Source organism: Pyxicephalus adspersus, chromosome 9 (assembly GCF_032062135.1).
Source record: "Pyxicephalus adspersus chromosome 9, UCB_Pads_2.0, whole genome shotgun sequence".
NCBI classification, from domain to species: domain Eukaryota; kingdom Metazoa; phylum Chordata; class Amphibia; order Anura; family Pyxicephalidae; genus Pyxicephalus; species Pyxicephalus adspersus.
In genome coordinates this window covers 35,825,063-35,847,437 of record NC_092866.1, presented here as the reverse complement: position 1 = coordinate 35,847,437, position 22,375 = coordinate 35,825,063, and the positions used below count along the sequence as shown (strand labels likewise).

Genomic DNA, 22,375 nt, shown 5'->3' with positions numbered 1-22,375 from the left:
AGGGTGTGGTGTTATATGTATATGACAACAAAGATGAGTAAGGTTTAAGTAACTATATATCATTTTATTTCAGGCTGTTATTAGCCTTCCCCAAGTCCCCTGAGGAAGCCCCTAAAGGCGAAACGCGTCAGGTAAGGAGACTGAGGACTATAGAATCAAGTACCCTCCTTAGTTTCAACTGTATATGTATAGATGTAGCAACATATTTCTATGTTTTGGTTGTATACCGTATTTTTCGGACTATAAGACGCTCCGGCCTATAAGACGCACCCAATTTTAAAGGAGAGAAACCTAGAAAAAAAAAGATTCTGAACAAAATACTAAAAAATCACTCTGTGTCAATGTATCCCCTTCTAATCACTCTGACACAGAGTGATCAGAAGGGGATACATTGACACAGAGTGATTAGAAGGGGATACATTGACACAATGTATCCCCTTCTGATCACCTTGTGCCAAAAAATCATACTCAACCGATCCCGCGATGCTGTGGGCTTCTTCTTCTCCTCGCTCTCCTCCTGGCTGCAGCGCGTGTCCCCTCCTCCTCTGAGCGAGGAGAAGCCGGCACGCATACCCCCGCGATCCCATAAGCAGGCTGATCCAGCCTGCTTATGAGATCGCGGGGGCACGGGTGTCGGCTTCTCCTGGCTCTCCTCCTGGCTGCAGCGCGTGTCTCCTCCTCTGAGAGAGGAGAAGCCGACACGCATACCCCCGCGATCCCATAAGCAGGCTGATCCAGCCTGCTTACCGGATCGCGAGGGCACGTGTGCCGGCTTCTCCTCGCTCAGAGGAGGAGGAGACACGCGCTGCAGCCGGGAGGAGAGCCAGGAGAAGAAGAAGCCCACAGCATCGCGGGATCGCGGTATCGGGTGAGTATGATTTTTTTTAATTACCGGTATATTTAACATTTAACACCGTATTCGGTGTATAAGACGCACCCACTTTTCCCCCCCAGTTTTGGGGAAGAAAAAGTGCGTCTTATAGTCCGAAAAATACGGTAATTGATGAAATTCCATTAATTGGGTAATTTTTTTATCGAATTGGAATACACTAAAGTAGTATCTTTTTAACTCCATTTTAAGTGCCCCCTAAAAGCATATTCTCCCTTTTCACTCTTCCTCTCACTTCTAAATTGTAAATGTGGTGAACAACAGCAAGCACTCCTCCCATTGGATGTTGAGTGTTCAGAAGTGATCCCTACTGTGCTAAAGCAAAAAAACAAAAATAACAATAGTTAGTTCTTGACTAACTGATTGTTATTCAGAATTTTCTTCAATATCAAATAGTACATGCAATTCTGTAATTTAACAAAAAAAGATCATTTAGAGGATTGTGCACAAGATGAATAGTGTATAGCCAGGATAAGATAATGATTAGCGCTTATTCACTGACATCTGGCAGGTAGTCCCAGGCCACACACTTCCTATGGGTTGCACTAACCACAGAAATTAAATGACATTATGGGCCTGATTTATTAAAGTTTTCCAGGCTGTAAAGGATACAGTTTTATCAGTGAACCCAGAAGGATCCAGCAAACCTGGAATGGATCTGCTCCAGAACTGAAAACCATTGCTAACAAATAGCATATAAGTTTTAGGAAATCCATTCCAGGTTTGCTGGATCTCCCAGGTTCACTGATGAAACAGAATCTTCTCCAGCCTTGGAGAGCTTAAATAAATCAGGCCCAATGTTTTAAATGGTTTAGGATGCTTTCCGATGCTTTTAAAAAAAAATGCGACACAGGAGTACTTTTGTTCCCATCAAATACAACCTTTACCTCAATCTGCTCATGCTTTGCATCCAAAAAAGGTCCAAGCTAAAAAAAAAAATGCATTAGAATACATGTAGAAAAACATTTATATATCAAAGAAATCATATATAAATTTGTAACATTTGATCCAACCAGTATGCACACATCAGGTCGGTCTCGGTTGATCACATCAACCAGATCCTTAAGGGCATCGTAAGTAATGGTATCCGAGGTGGTAAAAGGGCCACAGGCTGTTAGAACCATTTGTGGGTGATACTCTGTAATATAAAGAGATTATTATTTGTTGAACTTAACTCCACAAACAAACAACATCTCAGAATAAATGTTTACTTATTGTTGCAAAATTTTCTTATCTTCAGTTTTTTTTTTTTTTTTTAAATAAGTATCCAAGAAAAGATACTACTGGCATTCATTAATTCAGATATTCTTTTCCCCATTAGAATCATATTCAGAAAAACAATGTACAATAAAGATTTCAGTTTTAAGGACCAACATAAAAGAGTACAGCTTATACAGCAGATATTTGTCATACATTTTTACATTTTAAGCTCGAAGCCCAGGGCAAAGGAAACCTAAATAAAATCATATCCATGGGACACAAACCTTTTAAATGGTGTGACATCAATATATCAAATTTGTTATTTATCATTTAGATGGCACCTGTTCAAGCCGAATCTTGAAAATCTATTCTCGCACCAGGTGTTTGACCCGCAGGGACAAGAAAAGGGTCAGTCATTCAGTCATAGGTTATCTAATAATGACCGTTAGCTTGAGCCCTTTTGCTCTGCAGTGATTTTATGACCTTTTACTATACATTTCTGCTAAACTTTATAGAGGATACAACAATGGCCATGCATTTTGTATCTGAGTGACATACAGTTAGGTCCATAAATATTTGCACAGAGACAACTTTTTTCTAATTTCGGTTCTGTACATTACCACAATTAATTTTAAATGAAACAACTCAGATGCAGTTGAACTGCACACTCATCTTTAATTGGGTGTGTTGAACAACAGGATTGCATTAAAATGTGGCTAACTAAAGCCTTTTTTTTACACAATCACTTCATTTCAGGGGCTCAAAAGTAATTGGACAAATCACAAAGCTGAAAATAAAATGTTTATTTCTAAAACTTGGTTGAAAACCCTTTGCTGGCAATGACAGCCGGTAGTCTTGAACTCATGGACATCACCAGATTGCTGGGTTTCCTTATTTTTAATGCTCTGCCAGGCCTTTACTGCAGTGGCTTTTAGTTGCTGTTTGTTTGTGGGCCTTTCTGCCTGAAGGTTAGTCTTCAACAAGTGAAATGCATGCTCAATTGGGTTCAGATCAGGTGACTGACTTGGCCAAAAAAGAATATTCCACTTCTTTGCTTTAATAAACTCCTGTATTGCTTTCGCTGTATATTTTGGGTCATTGTCCATCTGTTTTATGAAACGCCTCCCAGTCAATTTGAGTGCATTTAGCTGAATTTGAGCAGAGGGTATGTCTCTGAACACCTCAGAATTCAATGGGCTGCTTCTGTCATTTGTCACATCATCGATAAACACTAGTGTTCCAGTGCCACTGGCAGCCATCACACTGCCTCTGCCATGTTTTACTGATGTGGTATGCTTTGGATCATGAGCTGTTCCACACCTTCTCCATGCTTTTTTCTTGCCATCATTCTGGTAAAGGTTGATCTTGGTTTCATCTGTCCAAAGAATGTTTTTCCAGAACTGTGCTGGCTTTTTTAGATGTTTTTGAGCAAAGTCCAATCTAGCCTTTCTTTTCTTGAGGCTTATGAGTGGCTTGCACCTTGCAGTGCACCCTGTATTTACTTTCATGCAGTCTTCTCTTTATGGTAGACTTGGATATCGATATGCCTACTTCCTGGAGTGTTGTTCACTAGATTGGCTGTTGTGAAGGGGTTTCTCTTCGCCATGAAAATGATTCTGTGATCATCCACCACTGTTGTCTTCTGTGGACGTCCAGGTCTTTTGGTGTTGCCGAGTTCACCAGTGCTTTGAGTCCAATTACTTTTGAGCCCCTGAAATGAAGTGATTGTGTAACAAAAAAGGCTTAAGTTTCAAGGAGTTTTTTCATTTAAAGTTAATTGTGGCAGTGTACAGAACCAAAATTAGAAAAAAGTTGTCTCTGTCTAAATATATATGGACCTAACTGTAACTACCAGATCTATGAGAACACATTTACACAAATCATGATATTCTGGTTATCAAATGTAATGTAATAGGAAAACAATGAGAACCTATCACTATGGTTTCATTAAACATGCATTCTTATACCCTATTGTAGTCTATTAAATATTTTTGTATCTACAGATTTTTCTAGTTGTGTAGACATGAGAAATATTTCTCATCAGAATGTCCTACAAATGCAGCATGCAATGACCTCTGCATATACCATGACGTCCAAAAATTTCCCTATATTTAGCAGCTGCTAGCTGTAACTTAATGTCTGGCAAACAGTTAAAGGAAGGGAAGTTACTAGAAATGCTATGCAAACAAGTACATACAGAATGAATAGGCCCTAAGCATCATCATTAACCCAAGAAGAGAAGTGATGCTAGATCTCACAGTGATCTATCGGCTTGGTACAACACCATAGAGGCAAAAAGTATTTTAGCGGTAGCTGATCTGTATTCTTCAACAATTAAATTACCATTTTAATAATCTAAGCTAAATCTGCTTTAAGGCAAGCTTTAGATCACCTATAATTATAGATAAGTGGGCTACTGTCTGCAAACAAATAAGTATAAATGACAAACGTTTCCTCCTATAGCGGTACCCTACATTAATTAGTAGCAATTTTTTTTTAACTCCACAAACAAATATTCCCTAATGTTTTATTCTGAAGACAGTTTTGAGATCTAACAGCTAATGTCAGCATTTTTTTAATAATGACTGTGCCAATACATTCTAGGTGGAAATTGTACACCATGATCCTCAACAGCAACATTTACCATGCTTAGACAATAGAGAAGGGAAGGGTGCGGCTGGCACAGGGCAGTAGTGAGCCTGAATTTTTGACATGCCCACATAAACCTTTCTCCCAAACTGTGTGAGCACACAGAAATCCTAGATAAGACTGTTGCCTGTTATGGTTTTATCAGTTTCATAGGTTTAGTCTTGGTTTAGTCATTTCCTGCTTGTTTTTTTTATTATTGCTGTATCTCCTAGAGCTTGTTTGCATATAATGCTAAATATTTTCATTTACTAATGTACTATCCATGTAGTTGAAATAGTAAACATTATGAATATTATCAGCACACTGACTATTAGGCCTTTATCAACAGATTAAACTGATTTACAGGAGTTTACCTTCTGGCATACACAATTATATTATAATCAATACTCCAATTACCAATGCTCATCCATATCTAAAGAGCATGAGGTGCCTTTTCATTTTCTTTGTATGACTGGTTACAAGAACCAAGTGAACTGAAAAACATCAATTAAATCTTGTTTGCCTACATAAATAGATCTTCCCTTACTCCAAAGGATCACCATGAATAAAAAACAAATTTATCTCCATTCAGCACATTGTGCTACTTAATTTATGAGTTGCCAAGTTTAGAAACATTTCAGCTTCGATATTTGAAAACATAAAAAGCTGATAACGCTATAATACTGCCAAGCTTATTATGAAAACTAAAAGGAGAAGCCAGGATTTATTCAATAGGGATATTCTTGCAATGTTTTTTGAATTTGCCATGCATTTGTTTAGTTTTGCACATAACCTTTGTTGAACAGTTTTAGAAGTCACAGTCAGCAAGCATGTAATTCTGTGTAAAAAAACAAAAAAAACAAAAAAAAAAAACGACTCTGAAAACTCTCTGTACCCCCTTCTTCATGCATTCATGGTCTGTCAAGATGAATTTATTACACTACAAATGTAACAGACTTGACTCCCCCACAAGCTCATTACTACTGTACAACATTTTGTGTTTGAATGAAACCTCTTACCATGTAACGCCGATCATTATCATTGTGGTCATTCCATTGTAGAACGTTTCTGGTTTCTAGCTTAGTCACCCCGCAGAGCAGAGTTATGAAAACTGGAGCTAGAAACGGGTATTGCCCATAGCAACCAATCACACGGACTAAAAAGTTAGTTGGAAAATAATCTTATTGGTTGTCATAGCTTTCCAACTTGGGAGTCTGGATCGGCTTGGATATCACACTACACTAGACACACACTACACTACTTTCCTGGTAAGCTTGAATACAAATTTATTTATGGACGGTAGGCAAGGTCAACTGTGTGTACTGTGTGTATGTACTAAGCAGTCCGCCAGTAAAAGTAGATTTCATTGGACATTTTTCATTTCCTGGGTTAGGATCTGGACTTTGGAAGTAAATTTGTCTGAAGAATAAACAGAGAAGTAACATAACTGAACGTCAAGTGTTGACACATCTGCCCATACCAAGACATGTATACACCCGTATACAGCAATCTATAAAATAAAGTATGTATACATTATCATAACATTTAAGTTTTAGCATACTAATTATGTCTTCTGTGATACATTTCTGCCATCTATGAAATTATAAAGCCTAAGAAACTATTTAACAGCTCAGATTGCTCCCTTTTATGTTTATCTGCTCTCAGATTACTCTTCTCGGGTAGAGGCCCAATTACAAAAATATGGTTTGACACTTATTGTTATCCCCTACTTAAGCTCTGCAAGGTCTTCTCAGGTTGAATTCCCTGAGGATATTGCACCTGACATCATTTGAATTCCTTTTATGTGTATGAAATTATCCCACACCCTACAATGAATGTTGAGGGCAGAAACAGACTGGTGATTTGAGCAGGTGAAGTTTAAACACACCATAAATACTCTTCCAAAAGCCCTAACACCTTTTTTTCTTGAACTCACCTACAATAATAGAAAATACTATTGTGTGCATACAAGTGAAAAAAACTTGAAACTAGTCAGCATTTTGCAACCTTGTCAATTTACATTAAAATAGATGTGAGGATCTTGAGTATCACTAGTTATCAGAGGTTGTATATGGGAGTCTTTAGGTGTGCTGGGTGGTTGTGCTTATTTTTAGATGTAATTTATTAAGATTAATAAATTACTCAGAAGGTCAGGTGTCATGGTCCAGACATACAAGCACAGGTTCCTGCAGCTAATATGTACATATGTATGCAAATATTCATTGACATACTATTGTTAATGCCTTGCTCAGGCACCTTTGGGGTCACACAGACTTTGGATGAAGACTATAAGGAGACATTTCAACACATTATTCATACACAATCTCCTGCTGTCACCATCAGGTAACCAACCATAAATGTGCAGCTATTGTTGGGGTGCAAATACAGACACAGAGACTGGCTATGGGAAGGCAGCAAGAGTTCAGCACAGCAAACAAATACAAGAAAGCCTGAACAAAGATGAAAAACAGTATTAACCTCCCTCCCATTTCTGTCTGGATTTATATGTCAAATAAAGTTTGAAACACAAAATCATGTCATAATAATAATTAATGCAATAATAAACTTTAAATAAAAAACAAAAAACTGGGGTTTTTATGATTTTTATCATAAACTAATAAACAACTAATAAACATCCCGGGTGTGATATATTTTGAAACAAGGGACAGCACAGAGTCCAAAATCACAATCCGGGCTTCCTTTCTTATTTTTCCCCCGGTGTCATCACGCTTAGCGCAACACACCACGCACATCCTCGTTGGCGCTTCTTTTCTTGCGCTTGGTGGTATGTGGTCCATAAAGTGGCGACCAGTCAGGCATTCTGGGTTCACCACTGTGGTAGCATGACGTCCAACTCTATCCGTTTCTGCTCTTTGATATTTTAGACATATGGCCTCACAATTTTGCCAGAAAAAATCATGGTGAAGTACAGGCCTGTCATTCTTTGCTTTGAAAAGAATGAAAGCATTCCAAAGACATTGCCCCTGATTCATCATTGAAATCCGCGATCGCTGGAAGCGCGAAAGTACGCGCGGCCATCGATCGCGGATTACCGCGGTCCGGACTCGAGTATGCGCGTACACCCGCCTCACTACCAGCCTTCACAATAGGGAGATTCCGGATCGCTAATACGAATGCGCGACCGATAATCCGATTTTGCTTGATGAATCAGGGGCATTGTTCCACCAGATGCCTAAACATTTTATTATATTTTCTCTGTTGTTTTCTAACAGCAGGATAAAAAGTCACCGCCTGGTCAGCTCTGTCAACACCGCCCATGGTGCTGTTGTAGTCCAGAACAACCTGTGGTTTGAAAATGTCTTTCCCTCCTCTTGTTCTAGCCATAGCAGTGGCAGCATTGTGTACAGTGTTTAAAAGGCACACGTCTTTTTTGTCATGCCATCGCAGGGCCATCATTTTTCCTTTTTGCCAGGCAACTATTTCTCCAGTTTTCAGCTTTTGTTTGCTAAACATGGGTGGAATTTCGCGCCGATTAGCTCTAACAGTGCCATAGGCATCAGTTTTATGCTTGATCCGGAACGCAAATAATTCAGGGGAACTGTAAAAATTATCAGTGGTAACACAATATCCTTGATTCAGCAATGGCTTCATTAGTGACAGGACAGATGATGTTGCCACTCCATAGCTGCTGAATCTGGGGCTAAATTTTGTGCCTCTCCCAGTGTAAATGAGGGTGTTCCATATGTACACTGTTGCTGATTCACATAGCATGAATGACTTGACTCCAAATCTGGCCCTTTTAGATGCAATATATTGGATCCAGAAGAGCCTCCCCTTGTAGGTCATTAGACTTTTGTCTAGGCTTACTTCTCTTTGGGGGACATAGCGGTCTCTAAAGTTCTCCAACAATATCTGATACAACTCCCAGATTTTTGTCAGCTTGGGCGCAGGATGTGTGGTCCCATCAAATGTTTAATTATTTGAAAAATGTAGAAACTTCATTATTAGGCAAAAACGGTACTCAGACATGACTGTTCCAAAAAAAGGGGTAGCGATCAGCCTATTAGTGGACCAATACCACTTCTGTAGGGGCTTCCCCACCACTCCCTGCAGAATAATTAGGCCCAGAAATAGCCAAATGTCCTTTTCAGTTACAGGTTCCCATTTTCTGGTCCTGGAAAACCTGCTGGATGTGGCAGCTAACTGTTGCTGGGCGTACCTGTTGGTTTCCTCAACAATTTTTGTATTGCTTTGTCATTTAGAAATAGCTCCAGGTACACCAGGGGTTTGTGCTCCACCTCTACTTTCAGACCAGGCTCCCCAGTGAATGGGAATCTTGGGGGCACTGGCTGAGGCTGACTGATATCAATAGAGCACCAGATGCAGATGTCACTAACCTCAGTCTCCAAATCGCTGTCACTTTCTGTGTCCGATGACAGGTTTCCAGGGTAATCACTGTCACTTGACTGTACTTGCGATTCCAAGTCGCTCTCGCTGTCTGCAAGTTGTTCATATGCAGCTTGACTTGAGAGACGCCTTTTGGATGACATGGCAGAGGTCAGGGCTGGCAGCAGGCAAAAACGTCAGAATCCAGGCAGAGGTCAGGGCAGGCGGCAGGCAGAGATGTCAGAATCCAGGCAGGGGTCAGGGCAGGCGGCAGGCAGAGATGTCAGAATCCAGGCAGAGGTCAGGGCAGGAAACAGGCAGAGAAGTGGTCAAAGTCCAGGCAGAGGTCAGGGCAGGCGGCAGGCAGAGATGTCAGAATCCAGCCAGAGGTCAGGGCAGGAAACAGGCAGAGAAGTAGTCAAAGTCCAGGCAGAGGTCAGGGCAGGCAGCAGGCAGAGAAATGGTCAAAAGATCAGGCAGAGGTGAGTAATCAAATGTATTGGCAGGTAGGGAGTGCACTGTAACAGTGTAGCTCCCACTCCAACGGTCAAAAAGATACTGGCTACTTTGTATTGGATTCAATACAGTTATTTGTATTGAATCCAAAACGAAAAATTTGAATTTCCCGCTGCTGCAGGAGGTAGACAGGAAAAGAGGAGTCATGCGATCGCTGAAGCAGAACGGAGGAGGACGCGGGCGGATAAGGTAAGGCTTTATTTATCATTATTACCACTGCTTTACCTACCCCGAGTGTGACTCGGGGTTACCACTTTTAGCAAGTTTTTTCTACCCCACCCCAGTCACACTCGGGGTTACCGCTAGGGAGGTTGAAACAGAACTAAAGTTCCATTTTAAAAACTAGTGATCAGGCAGGGCTTTAAAACAAAAAGAGACAGGTGATATCCCTTCTGCAATAAGCATTATTACCTGCCTGATCTCCTAATGGTACTGTCAAAACAAGCAGCTAATTGTTGGTTGCCAGTTGCAATCCCAGTTTTCCCTGGAGATACACCATCCAGGCCCAGCTAATCAGAAAAGCCAGAAGATGGTGGTGCCCTGTGATGGGAAAGGGACAGGCGAGTATACCAGGGTTTAGTTCTGCTTTACGTACTTAAGAGGGAACAGGCAATTGCTCATGACAAACTGTTTGCTGTAGCATACTAAATGATATTTAGTTTGTGTTTACATCAACATTAGTCGCAGGTAACAGTGATTACAAGGGAGCATTTACTGCTAGACAATGCAATCTAACACGTGGGATTTGTTCAGTACATAGTGTATATGCCAATGACCAAGGAGCTAGAAAATCCACCCATTACAATAAATTCTATAACAAAACACTGACCTTTGAGATAAATGCATGAAAATACCAAATGTCTTTATTTAATGGGGGAGTGACGCTTAAACAGGTTGCTTGAATGGTAAAATGCAGTCAATTAAGTCTTACTTAAGAGGAAACTAAAAACAGTAATCTGTGTCATAAAAACTCGGGAGGAAAGATTAAGTGTAATAGATCCTCAGTACACACAGAGAATTTACCACTAAAGCTTGAATATTATTGTGCTCTTTTGACAAGGCCACAAGAGGAAGCTTGTAACAAGACAAAGCATGGTAACATGAAACGAAAGGTAAAATAATGCAGTGAAATAACTAAACCTATATCATACAAGATGATTTTTCTATAAATAAAAACATATTCAATTCAACAAAATTATGTGAAGATTTATGCTAAAACAGAAGCAAACATGAGATATATTAAAATTTTCATTTGGTGTAATCATTTTTCTACACTCTATTTATCATTTGGAAGGAAAACACTTTGATGTACATGCTTTTGCTACAGCAATCATTCTTCCTATTAGTGTTAAAATAACTTGCGCACATATGTGCAGAACACTGCAAAAAAAGGGGGGCAAATCTTAATAGCAACAGGAAAGATAAAAGCATGGGAGAGATGGCTAATTTACAGGAAGTAGATTTAAGGCAAAATAAAGAAAATCACAGGGACACATATTACAGTAATGTATGACAGCATATGGCCAATTTAACTTGTCGAATTTGATCTAGTTCAAGTAGAATTCCAGTAGAATCAAGTAGTAAAATTATTCTACAAATAGGAACATTCCTCCAGCAGTAGAATTATTTTACTAGGTATAGAATCTACTTAATTCAACTTCAATGCTTTCAGCATCAAACAGTTAAACCTCTGACCACAAGGTACCTCAAGCCTATGTACAGCATGCTGCTCAGAGAACCCAACTGGTGGCAAATGATAGCCAGTGACCAGATGGGTTCACTGAGCTGTACATTGTGCCCTTCATCATTTAACGCAGGGTTGCCAAACTCTGGCCCGCAATGTCCTTTTATTTGGCACCCAAAGGAATCCTAAATATGAATTGCAGCTGGCCCGCTGCTGCATTGAAATAACGCCGCTACTACAATTCCCGGCATCACTCCAGTCTGTAAACCTGCGCCCTCTCTGCCTATGCGTGGCCCTGCATTGCACTGTTTTACAGATGCAAGTAATGCCGGGAATTGTAGTAGCGGCATTACTCGCGTCTATAGACAAGCTGCCTCTATGCCTATGTGTGGCCCCGCATTGGACTGTTTTCTTGACGCAGGGAATTGTAGTAGCGGTGCTTTTTCAGATTCAAGTTTGGCCTGCAACTTTGTCTACGTTTTTAATTTTGGCCCATTGTGTATTTGAGTTTGACACCCCTGATTTAACGGCTGTATTTGCTGAGCTGTTCACAATGCCGGTCATTGACAGGTAGTGTACAGCAAAAGGACCACGTACATGCCATCGCCATGGGTACTGAAAACAACCACCAAACGAATGTTCAGCTTTATTCATATCAGACAGAATGACTGATGTACATGTCAAATGTCACAGACCTGTAGACAAACACCAAGCCAACTTCATACATGTGGCCAAAACACTTTAAGTGCTGCAAAACTTGACTTATGAAAGTGTATAGCGGAGAATCTTTATTGATCTGTCTGTGCTGTTCATATCAAACACAATGTATCAATCATATTCAAACAGAATACAAAAATCATGAGTGAAATATTGATATCAGCAAGCCCAATTTTTCCTAAATATCTATTTCAGTCATTGTTCACTTCCAGACGTCCCTAAATGTATGAAGCACATAAATATAATTCTGATAGATGAAAACCAACAAAATGTAATTGATTAAAGTTGTTTTTCTTTCTTTTTTTGAAACATAAAAAAAAATGTGAAAATAGCTGAAGTGCTGAACTCTACTTAACACTCTTTATGTGCTTTGGCCATCTTGTTTTACCAGACGTCACTGAAACATCACTTTAATGACTTATAACTTTGATCCTTTGAAAAAAAACTGTCTTTTTGAAGGTTCAAAGATGTTTTTCATATTTAGGTATAATAAACTGAATGCATCATCAATTTCTTTCTATATAGAATATTTATCTATAATCTATCTAATACAATTATATATATATATATATATATAATTGTAACAGCTGGCCAAATAAATCACAGGGTTTTTGTCCAGGATGACAGGTACATTTGCCCCAGATACAGGTTATACGCAGAGTATTTTTCTGTTTAGTCAGTTTTCCTTTTAACCTGAAGGTGAGGTTTGAAGTACCAGGCTTCTTGGCCAGGTGGGGAAGTTAAAGAGGCCTGGGTATGATCAGGTGTAACTGTCTAACCTGAAAGGCATCCTGGAAATCAGGCTGGGGTTATAAACGCCCAGCCTGCTTATTCCTGTGCCTCTGTCTTGGCTGGTAAGCTGGTGGGAGGTCCAAGGGGAACTGGGGACTGTGATTAAAGACACAAGCTTTGTTGCAAAAGAAATATGGTTAGGGCCTTAACGTCCTGAACAACACTAGGTTGGGCTGGATTGCTAGTTTTATTTCGCCTGTTTTGTGTGGAAATAATGTTAAGTGAAATAAACCTTTGATGCACTTAAAACCTGCTGGTCCTGTTTACTGCTTGAACCACCCCATGTTGCTACAGGCGATCTCACATATGGTGGAGGATGCGGGCAGCTTTATAAGTGGGTGTTTGGAAGGCAAGCATTAAGGAGATACTAAAACAGCTTGTTTTAGCCAATGCCAACCAGCAGCCGGCCAATGTGGAGCAAAAGCGTATTAACCAACAATTGCTGCTAGGTCTGGAAAAAACGGAGGCCCGCCACAAGGAATTGTTGGAAATACAAGCACAGAGCTACCAACAACAATTAGATGCCCTGAAACAGCAGATATCTTTACGAGAGCAGGCTGACGCCGAGAGTGGTGCTGGGCATTTTTTTCTGGCCACTTTTTTGGGTAAGCCAGTTGTTGAAAAAAATGACTGTGGATAATGATCCTGAGGAGTTTTTGACCACATTTGAAAGAACTGCCGAGAGGGAAAGTTGGCCTAGGGAACAGTGAGCAGGATTAGTGGCCCAGCTATTATCTGGAGAAACCCAAAAAGCCTATCATGACCTAGAGCCGTCAGAAGCAAGCGACTATGTCCGCCTTAAGGCAGAAATACTGGCACGGCTGGGTGTCAAACTGCCTGTCCGGGCTCAAAGGGTTTATAACTGGTCCTATCGAGCAGGAAAACCTCCCAGATCCCAGATGTATGACCTGATACATCTAACATGGAAGTGGCTACAACCGGAGATGTTGTCAGGACCACAAATTGTGGAACAGGTAGTCAAGTCCTAAGATCCCCCGTTTCTATACTAAAGTGGGTGAGCCATGGAGACCCGTCGACAGCCAATAAGCTGGTGGACCTAGTGGAAAGGTACTTGGCTGCCGAGAACTTAAAACACCTCCCTTCAGTACTCACGGACTTTCCACCCCAAGACCAGACTATCCCCAGCTGTGGGTAAGAGTGAACCAAGGGATAGGGGTGGAGAGAGCGAGAAAAGGAGAGCTAGGGGAAATAGACAGACTCCAGACAATGTATGGTGGGAGAGAATGGGAACTCTAGACCCCCAGGAGGGAGCCAAACATGTTATTTGTTATCGCTGCCGGGAAGAAGGACATATTTCTGCAAATTGCCCTGTGGTGGATGAACCAATGCACTGTGGCTTTCTGGGTGGCAGACCAAAGTCTCTTTTTGCCACCACTGCATGCCCTGCTATACGGGGCGATGAAAAATATTGGTGTAAAATCTTTATGAATACCAAATCAATTGTGGGGCTGTTAAACTCAGGTAGTGTGGTAACGCTGGTGAAAGCTGAGCTAGTGGTTACAGAGACCTCCTGTCTTAAAACAGTGGGGGTAACATGTGTACACGGGTATATTAGGGAGTATCCTTTGACGTCAGTGTCTTTTGAAACTACCCTAGGTAAACTGTGTCATCAGGTGGGGTTGGTCCCCCACTTACCATATGATGCTATCATTGGGAGGGATTTTCCCAAATACCAGGAGCTCTGGGATCACCCACCCTATGCAGTGCTGGTATCCTCAGAGAATGAAGCTACTGAGGAGTCATCTGATGATTGTGGGGGCACTCCGGGGTTTCTTTTGTCTGTGCTAGCAGGGGAAACAGTTAATCCTAGGGAAGAACCGGCAACTTTGGGGGAAAGCCCTGAAATTCCCTGACTTGCTGGTACATAGAGAGAACTTTCTTACAGAGCAATTGAAAGACCCCACACTGTTTAAAGCCCGGGAGAATGCCGTAAAAATTGATAGGGACCTAGTGCACCCAGACAAGAGGGTTGCATTCTCATACTTTAATATTGAAAGGGACCTACTTTATCGGGTGTCACAAAGTGTGTGTGGGGGGGGGGGGGGGACCATTGAACAGCTAGTGGTACCCAAGCCATACCGATTCTGGCCCATGGGCACCTCCTAGGGGGACATCTGGGGGCTGAGAAAACCAGGGAGTGAATAGTCCAGATGTTTTATTGGCCAGGGGTCCCCAAGGAGGTGGAAATATACTGTGTTTCCTGTCCTGTATGTCAGTTGTCTGCCCCAATACCACATTTTCAAAGCCCTTTGGTTCCCCTCCCCATCATTGAGGTCCCATTTGGGAGGATTGCCATGGATATAGTTTGCCCATAGCTAAAGTCAGCTAGGGGCCATCAATATATCCAAGTCATAATGGACTATGCTACTCGGTATCCTGAGCCAATTCCTCTCCGAAATACTTCTGCTAAAACCATTGCATGGGAGCTGTTTCAAGTTTTCAGCCGAGTAGGAGTGGCCAAAGAGGTACTTACTGATCAAGGAACCCGGTTTATGTCCTGAGTGACTAAAGAGCTTTGTAAACTCCTAAAGGTGACGCAGCTACGCATATCGGTGTATCACCCTCAAACAGACGGCTTAGTAGAACGTTTTAACAAAACTTTAAAACAGATGCTGCGGAAGGTAGTAGATAAAGACGGGAAAAATTGGGACTGTCTACTCCCCTATTTGCTATCCGGGAGGTACCCCAATCCTCAACCGGATTCTCTCCCTTTGAATTATATGGGAGGCACCCCAGGGGACTGTTAGATATTGCTAAGGAAACATGGGAAAGCGAAAGTTCCCCTCATAGAAGTGTTGAGCATGTGGCGCAAATGCAAGACAGAATTGCGCAGGTAATGCCCTTGGTTAAACGCAGTTGGTGTAGCAAAGATTTTAAAACCGTGGTGCTCGTATCGGTAATTTTGCCCCTGGGGATAGAGTTTTGGTACTAGTTTCCCACGGTGGAAAGTAAAATTCTAGCCAAATGTCAGGGCCCCCATGAGGTAATGGAAAAACTGAGGGACGTAAATTATAAGATTAGCCAACCTGGTAGGCGGAAACCAGAGCAAATTTATCATGTAAATTTGTTGAAACCATGGAAAGAAAGGGAAGCATTAACCGTGAGGACCACAGAGCTACCTGCTCGGTCTGACTCTGTAATCCCAGAAGTCTGGATACCAGATACCTTGTCAAAGAGTCAACAACAGGAATCGAGAGATTTTGTGCTACAAAATAGAGATATGTTCTCCAACTTGCCTGGACAAATATCCATGGCTACACATGATTTTATCACCCCTCCAGGTGAAAGGGTAAAATTAAAACCCTATCAAATTCCTGAAGCTAGACGAGAGGTGATATGTCAGGAAGTTAAAAAAATGCTTGAATTGGGGGTTATAGAGGAGTCCAATAGCGATTGGTCCAGCCCAATTGTGTTAGTTCCCAAACCAGATGGGAGCTGGAGATTCTGCAATGATTACCGTAAGCTGAATCAGATCACAAAGTTTGACAGTTATCCTATGCTTTGGATAGACGAGTTAATTGATTGGTTGGGGAATGCTAGATACATGACCACCTTAGATCTTACCAAAGGATATTGGCAGATCCCCCTGAGTCAGCTAAGGAGAAAACTGCTTTTGTGACCCGACGGAGCATTCCAGTATCGAAATATGCCCTTCGGACTACAGAATGCTCCAGCTACGTTCCAGCGGGTGATGGAAAAAGTACTCCGACCCCATCAAAAATATGCTGCGGCCTTCCTGGATGACGTAAGTATTCATAGTGCAGATTGGGCCTCGCATTTAGTAAAGGTTCAGGCTCAGCTCTCTTTTTTAGCTCTGTGTACACAAAGGAAAATGGCAGAGCTCAAGTCCAAATTCATAACAGCAATGTCACTGCCTTAAATGAGTCACAATGGCTTAAAACTGATATGATTGAGAAACAGTTGGGCAAAATAAAGGTTTACATTACATCCACGTGTCCTCAAGGAGCTGAGCTTGGTTATTTCAAAGCCATTATTTCTAATTTTTCCTATCTTCAAAAAGGGTTAGACTGGTTAGTTTAACGTCCATAGTGGGAAAGGTCCTAGGGAGTTTGATAAATAACCACAAAGAGGAGTTTCTGCTAGAAAATATTATAAGTGATAGTCAGCATGGCTTCAAGAAAGACCGAAGTTGTCAAGCAAATTTACTCTCTTTTTATGAGGAAGTAAACAGATAGACAGTGGAATAGCAGTTGATATAGTGTACTTGGATTTTGCTAAAGCATTTGACACAGTACCCCACAGAAGGTTAATATGCAAGTTAGGGTCAATAGGCTTAGAAAAGTCAATCTGTAAATGGATAGAGAAATGACTTAAAGACCGCTTACAGAGAGTTGTAATTAATGATTCATACTCTGAATGGTTTAATGTTATTAGTGGTATACCCCAGGGTTCAGTGTTGGGACCTTTACTACTGTACTTGTTGTTCACCAGACATATGTCAGATCAGCAGCAGTTGGTACCCTTACCTTGCTTCTTTACCCTTACCTAGCTGCTCTGTCCAGGCTCTGGAGTTAGAAGCATCGCCAAACCTTTCCAGCCGATTTATCTGCACCTGCTCATCCATATAAGCCTTGTTCAGACTGACACTCCTTGTCTCTGCAATAGGTGTGCTTACCTGAGGCTCCAGCTTGTGTCTATTTCCGAGTGCTGATTCCCTGGTTCTGACTCTGGCTTGTTCTGACTTTGATTGTTCGCTGCCTGCCCTGACTTGGTCCTGTTCTGGTTTTCGAGATTGTCTAGCGATTTGGTTCTATCTGCAGTCAGCTGCTGTCTGCACGGGTGTGTCTGAGGGCCGCATCCTGGGCACTGTCCGCAGCAAAGTCAATCACTCTTTGCGGGGTGCTCTGGTGAACACTGGGCGGTTCCTTAGACTCTGAGCCTTAGCTCACACCTCCGCCAAACGTGCAGATTGCACATAGGGTCCACTTCCTCACAGTTGCGGCAGATCTGTGACAGTTTGCAAAGGCCATGGACCCTGCTGACATTCCTCTGCCAAGCACCCTGCAAGCCTTGGTGCGACAAATTGAACATCAGAAGGCCCAGACTGATCAAGTTGTGCAGATGCTGCAGGACTTATCTCGTATGCAGCAACTCCAGACCTCCCTGCAGGGCAGTGCTGCAGCTGCTTCTTCCCCAGCTCCTGCTACCATCTCTCCTGCATCCGAGCCAAAGATGAATTTGCCAGATTGTTTTTCCGGTGACTGAAAGAGGTTCTCTAACTTCAAGAATGTTTGTCCACTATATTTTTGCCTTCGCTCACACTCCTCTTGCTCCGAGGAACAGCGAGTTGGTCTTGTAATGTCCTTACTGCAAGGTGATCCTCAGTCCTAGGCTTTCAGTTGCTACCTGGTAACCCTGCTCTTCTTTCTGTGGACTTCTTCCAGGCACTTGGTCTGCTATATAATGACCCAGATCGGGCAGCATCTGCAGAATCTGCTCTCCATTCCCCGCACCAGAGATACAGAACCATGGAAGAGTATTGCACTGAGTTTTACAGGTGGTCTGCTGATTCACAGTGGAAGGATCCCGCTCTCCGTTCTCAGTTCCAGTTAGGACTGTCTGAAAAGATTAAAGACTCTCTTGTGCACTATCCTCCACCTGAGAGTCTGGATGCTGCCATGCAGCTGGCAATCAAAATTGACTGACGCCCCCAGGAAAGTCGCCAGGAACGTGCAGCGCAGTTTCCACAAGCTTCTTTCCCTGTTGTCAATCCACCAGAGGCTTTTGAACCTTCAGCAGAACCTATGGAGACTAATCGGTCTAAACTGCTAGTCCTCGAGCGTCCACGCCGTCGTGCGCAAAATTTATGTTTGTATTGCAGAGGTAATTGACATTATAGAAATAACTGTCCTCTTAAACACCCAAAAACCTTGGCCTGAAGAATAGTAGGGAGGATTCCCTAGGTCTTTCATTCAGCACTCCCTCTAAAAAGGTTACATACCACAGTACAGCTCTTCTTTCCTGACCAGACTATTGGGGCTGAGGCCTATCTGGATTCTGGTGGCGCAGCCAACTTCATGGATCAGAGTAGTTTCTAAGCACCGGATTCTGCTGGTAGCCCTGGAAAAGCCCATTCCTATTTCAGTGGTCAATGGTACAGTAATTCCTGAGCCCATTCGTTTTTAAGACCAGGCCACTATCCTTACCGGTAGTTGCCCTCCATTTTGAAACTTTGGTATTCCTGGTAATGCCCAAGCTTGTCAACTAACTCCTTCTAGGCATGCCATGGCTTCTCCAACACCCAGTAAAAGACTGGGTTTCTGGAGACATTCTGTCCTGGAGTTCTAGCTGTTTTCACCACTGTATTCAGAGGATTGAACCAGCATGTTCTGTTTGCCTGACTGGGACTGCACCTTTGGCTGTCCTTCCTGATTCCTACATAGATTTTATCGACGTTTTCTCTAAGCCAAAGGCCAAGACCCTGCCACCTCATCACCCTTTTGACTGCTCCATTGAGCTCCTATTATTATTATCACCTGGGACTATGCCTCCTCATGGCCGTGTCTATCCCCTGTCTAGACCTAAAACTCAGGCCATGTCTGAATATATTAAGGAGAACATCGAAAGGGGTTTTGTTCGCAAGTCCACCTCACCTGCTAGCGCTGGTTTATTCTTTGTCGGTAAGAAGGATGGGTCCCTGCATCCCTATACAGATTACAGGGGCCTGAACAAAAAAAAGGTAAAAATCAATATCCTTTGCCCCTGATTTCAGAATTGTTTGACCGCATCCAGGGTGCCAATGTTTTCACTAAGCTAGATCTGCGTGGAGCCTACAACCTCATCCGATTCAAAGGGGATGAGTGGAAAATCGTTTTCAACACTCGGAATGGTCATTAAGAGTACCTGGTCATGCCACTTGGGCTTTGTAATGCCCCTGCAGTATTTCAGAACTTTGTTAATGACATTTTCCGTGACCTCCTCTACACTTGTGTTGTAGTAGACCTGGATGACATAATAATATCCTTTCCAGGGATATTCCGACGCAGCGGTAACATGTAAGGACTGTACGTCTTAGAGAGAATGGTCTTTGTGACAAATTGGATAAATGTCTCTTTGAACTCCCTGAAGTGCCTTTTCTAGGCTATACTGTCTCCAATCAGGGATTACGTATGGACCCTGGAAAAGTTTCCTCTGTTCTGAAGTGGCCATTCAAAGATTTCTTGGCTTTGCCATCAGTAGTTTATTAAGAATTGTTCTTCCATTGTGGCACCCATCAAAGTACTCACCAAGAAAGAGGCCAACTGTGGCCTAAAGAGGCTCTTTAGGCCTTCGATGTCTTGAAGCAGGCCTTCACATCAGCTCCTGTCTTAACCTCCCTAGCTGTAACACCGAGTGTGACTCGGGGTAGAAAAAAGTTGATAAAAGTGGTAACCCCGAGTCACACTCGGGGTTGGAACACCTATGGAAAGTTAGTAAATACAGTGCTTACCTGATCAGTGTTCTCCCCAAAAATTTTTTTCAGCCGGGTGGTAAAAAAAAAAAAAGGGGGTGTGGCAAAACACAGCAAATTTAGTGCTTCCAGTTGTTTATGCCATGGGTATCCAGTAACCTCTTATTGTTTCAGTGTTCTACCTTCTCCCAATTATTTGTTACAACTTTGTAATGCCTGCCCCGTTAGTATATCCAATTTTTCTATTCTATGTAAATATTGAGTTTGGGGTACAGGAAAGAAGATTTCTTTCCTGTACTGTGAGTGGATTGTTTCTTTCCTGTGGATTTCTTTCCTGTTCCTGCGAGTGGATTGTTTTCACTTCATTCCATTGAAAGGGCTTCCCTCAGCTCCAGCTTTGGCTAAAATCTTCCTCCAGGAAGTGTTCCGCCTCCATGGTCTTCCCTCCAGCATAGTCTCAGAACGATGAGTTCAGTTCACATCTCGTTTTTGGAGGGCCCCATGTCATCTTTTAGAGATTCAGCTGGACTTCTCTTCTGCCTACCATTCACAGTCCAATGGTCGGACTGAAAGAGTCAATCAGTGCCTGGAACAATTTCTCTCTATGTATCAGTGAGGCAGGACAATTGGAGTGAATTACTTTCTTGGGCTGCCTTTGCTCATAATAGCCATGTCAGTGAATCAACTGGTTTTAGCTCTTTCTTCCTGACCTATTGGTGTCACCCCAGAGTACCTCCTCCCATTCCTTCTGGTTCAGAGGTTCTGGCCACCGCAGAAGTCAGAGCCAGTTTCCACAAAGTCTGGGAAGATGCTCAGAGGGCATTGCATAAATCCTCTCTTTGCTACAAGAAGTGGGCAGATAAAAAAAAGGAGGCCAGCCCCTAGATTTGCACCAGGAGATAAAGTCTGGTTGTCTACTAAGCATATACGTCTGCGGGTCCCATCTCCCAAACTTGCTCCCCGTTTTATTGGAACCTTCTCTGTCTTATCGCAGATTAATCAGGTGACCTTTAAGTTGCGGCTGCCCTCCAATTCCCAACTCTTTTCATGTGTCTCTCCTGAAGCTGCTCATTCTCAACCTTTTTATCCTGCAAATCCCCTCCTCCTGCTCCTGTCCAGGTAGATTCTGAGGAAGAGTTTGAAGTGGAGTCCTTCATTGATTCTAGGCTGCCCCGTGGCAAGCTGCAATATTCCATTGAGAGGCTATGGTCCAGAAGAACGATCTTGGTATCTCACACAGATCTTCATGCCCCTCTGCTGGTGAAGGACTTTCATAGGCGGTTTCCAAAGAAACCAGCGGGGGGGGGGGGGGGCCCTGCCGAGGGGGGTCCCCAAGAGGGGGGGTACTGAGGGGGTACAGCTGATCTGGTACTTGTTGTTCACCAGACATATGTCAGATGAGCAGCAGTTGGTCCCCCTTGTAGCTGCTCTGTCCAGACTCTGGAGTTAGATGCTTCGCTAAACCTTTCCAGCCGATTTATCTGCACCTGCTCATCCAGTCCCCGCCCAGCCTGCCTGTTAGCCTCACTATATAAGCTGTGTTCAGAATGACACTCCTTGCCTTAATAGGTGCGTTTACCTGAGGCTCCAGCTTGTGCATTTCCGACTACTGATTTCCTGGTTCTGACTCTGCTTGTTCTGACTTTGATTGTTCACCCCTGCCCTGAGCTGGTCCTGTTCTGGGTTTCGGGATTTTCTAGCGATTTGGTTCCACGCGTTTGTTCTATCTGCAGTCAGCTGCTGTCTGCACGGGTGTGTCTGAAGGCTGCAAGCTGGGCGACGTCCGCAGCAAAGCCCATTATTTCAGAGCAGGGTGCTCTGGTGAATGCTGGGCGGTTAAGACTCAGCTGCGCCTCAGCACAGATGACACCACACTATGTAATGGAATAAGGTACATACAGGATGTCTATAATCTACAAGCAGACCTGGATGTACTGTTTGATTGGGCAGCCAAGTGGCAAATGACATTTAATATAGATAAATGTAAAGTTATGCACTTGGGGCTAACAACATGCATGCTTCATACTGTCTAGGGGGAATACATTTGGGGGAGTCAGAAATAGAAAAGGATCTGGGGGTTATGGTAGATTATAGACCTAATAACAGCATGCAATGCCAAGCTGCAATATCTAAAGCTAGTAAAGTACTTTCTTGTAATAAAAAAGGAATA

At 42.5% G+C, this 22,375-nt stretch overlaps 1 protein-coding gene across 4 annotated transcripts in view; it reads right to left on the bottom strand.

Moving 5' to 3' along the window:
- Positions 1-22,375, bottom strand: part of POLA2 (DNA polymerase alpha 2, accessory subunit) — a 61,298-nt gene that overhangs the window by 8,503 nt on the left and 30,420 nt on the right. For 3 of the 4 annotated variants that reach the window (XM_072421409.1, XM_072421405.1, XM_072421408.1), the window contains exons 12-13: positions 1,903-2,027; positions 1,777-1,815 (exon numbers count right to left, since the gene is read on the bottom strand). In XM_072421409.1, the coding sequence (XP_072277510.1) occupies positions 1,777-1,815; positions 1,903-2,027 (164 nt within the window). The remainder of the gene's footprint in view (positions 1-1,776; positions 1,816-1,902; positions 2,028-22,375) is intronic. The other variant, XM_072421406.1, reaches the window with a different exon arrangement.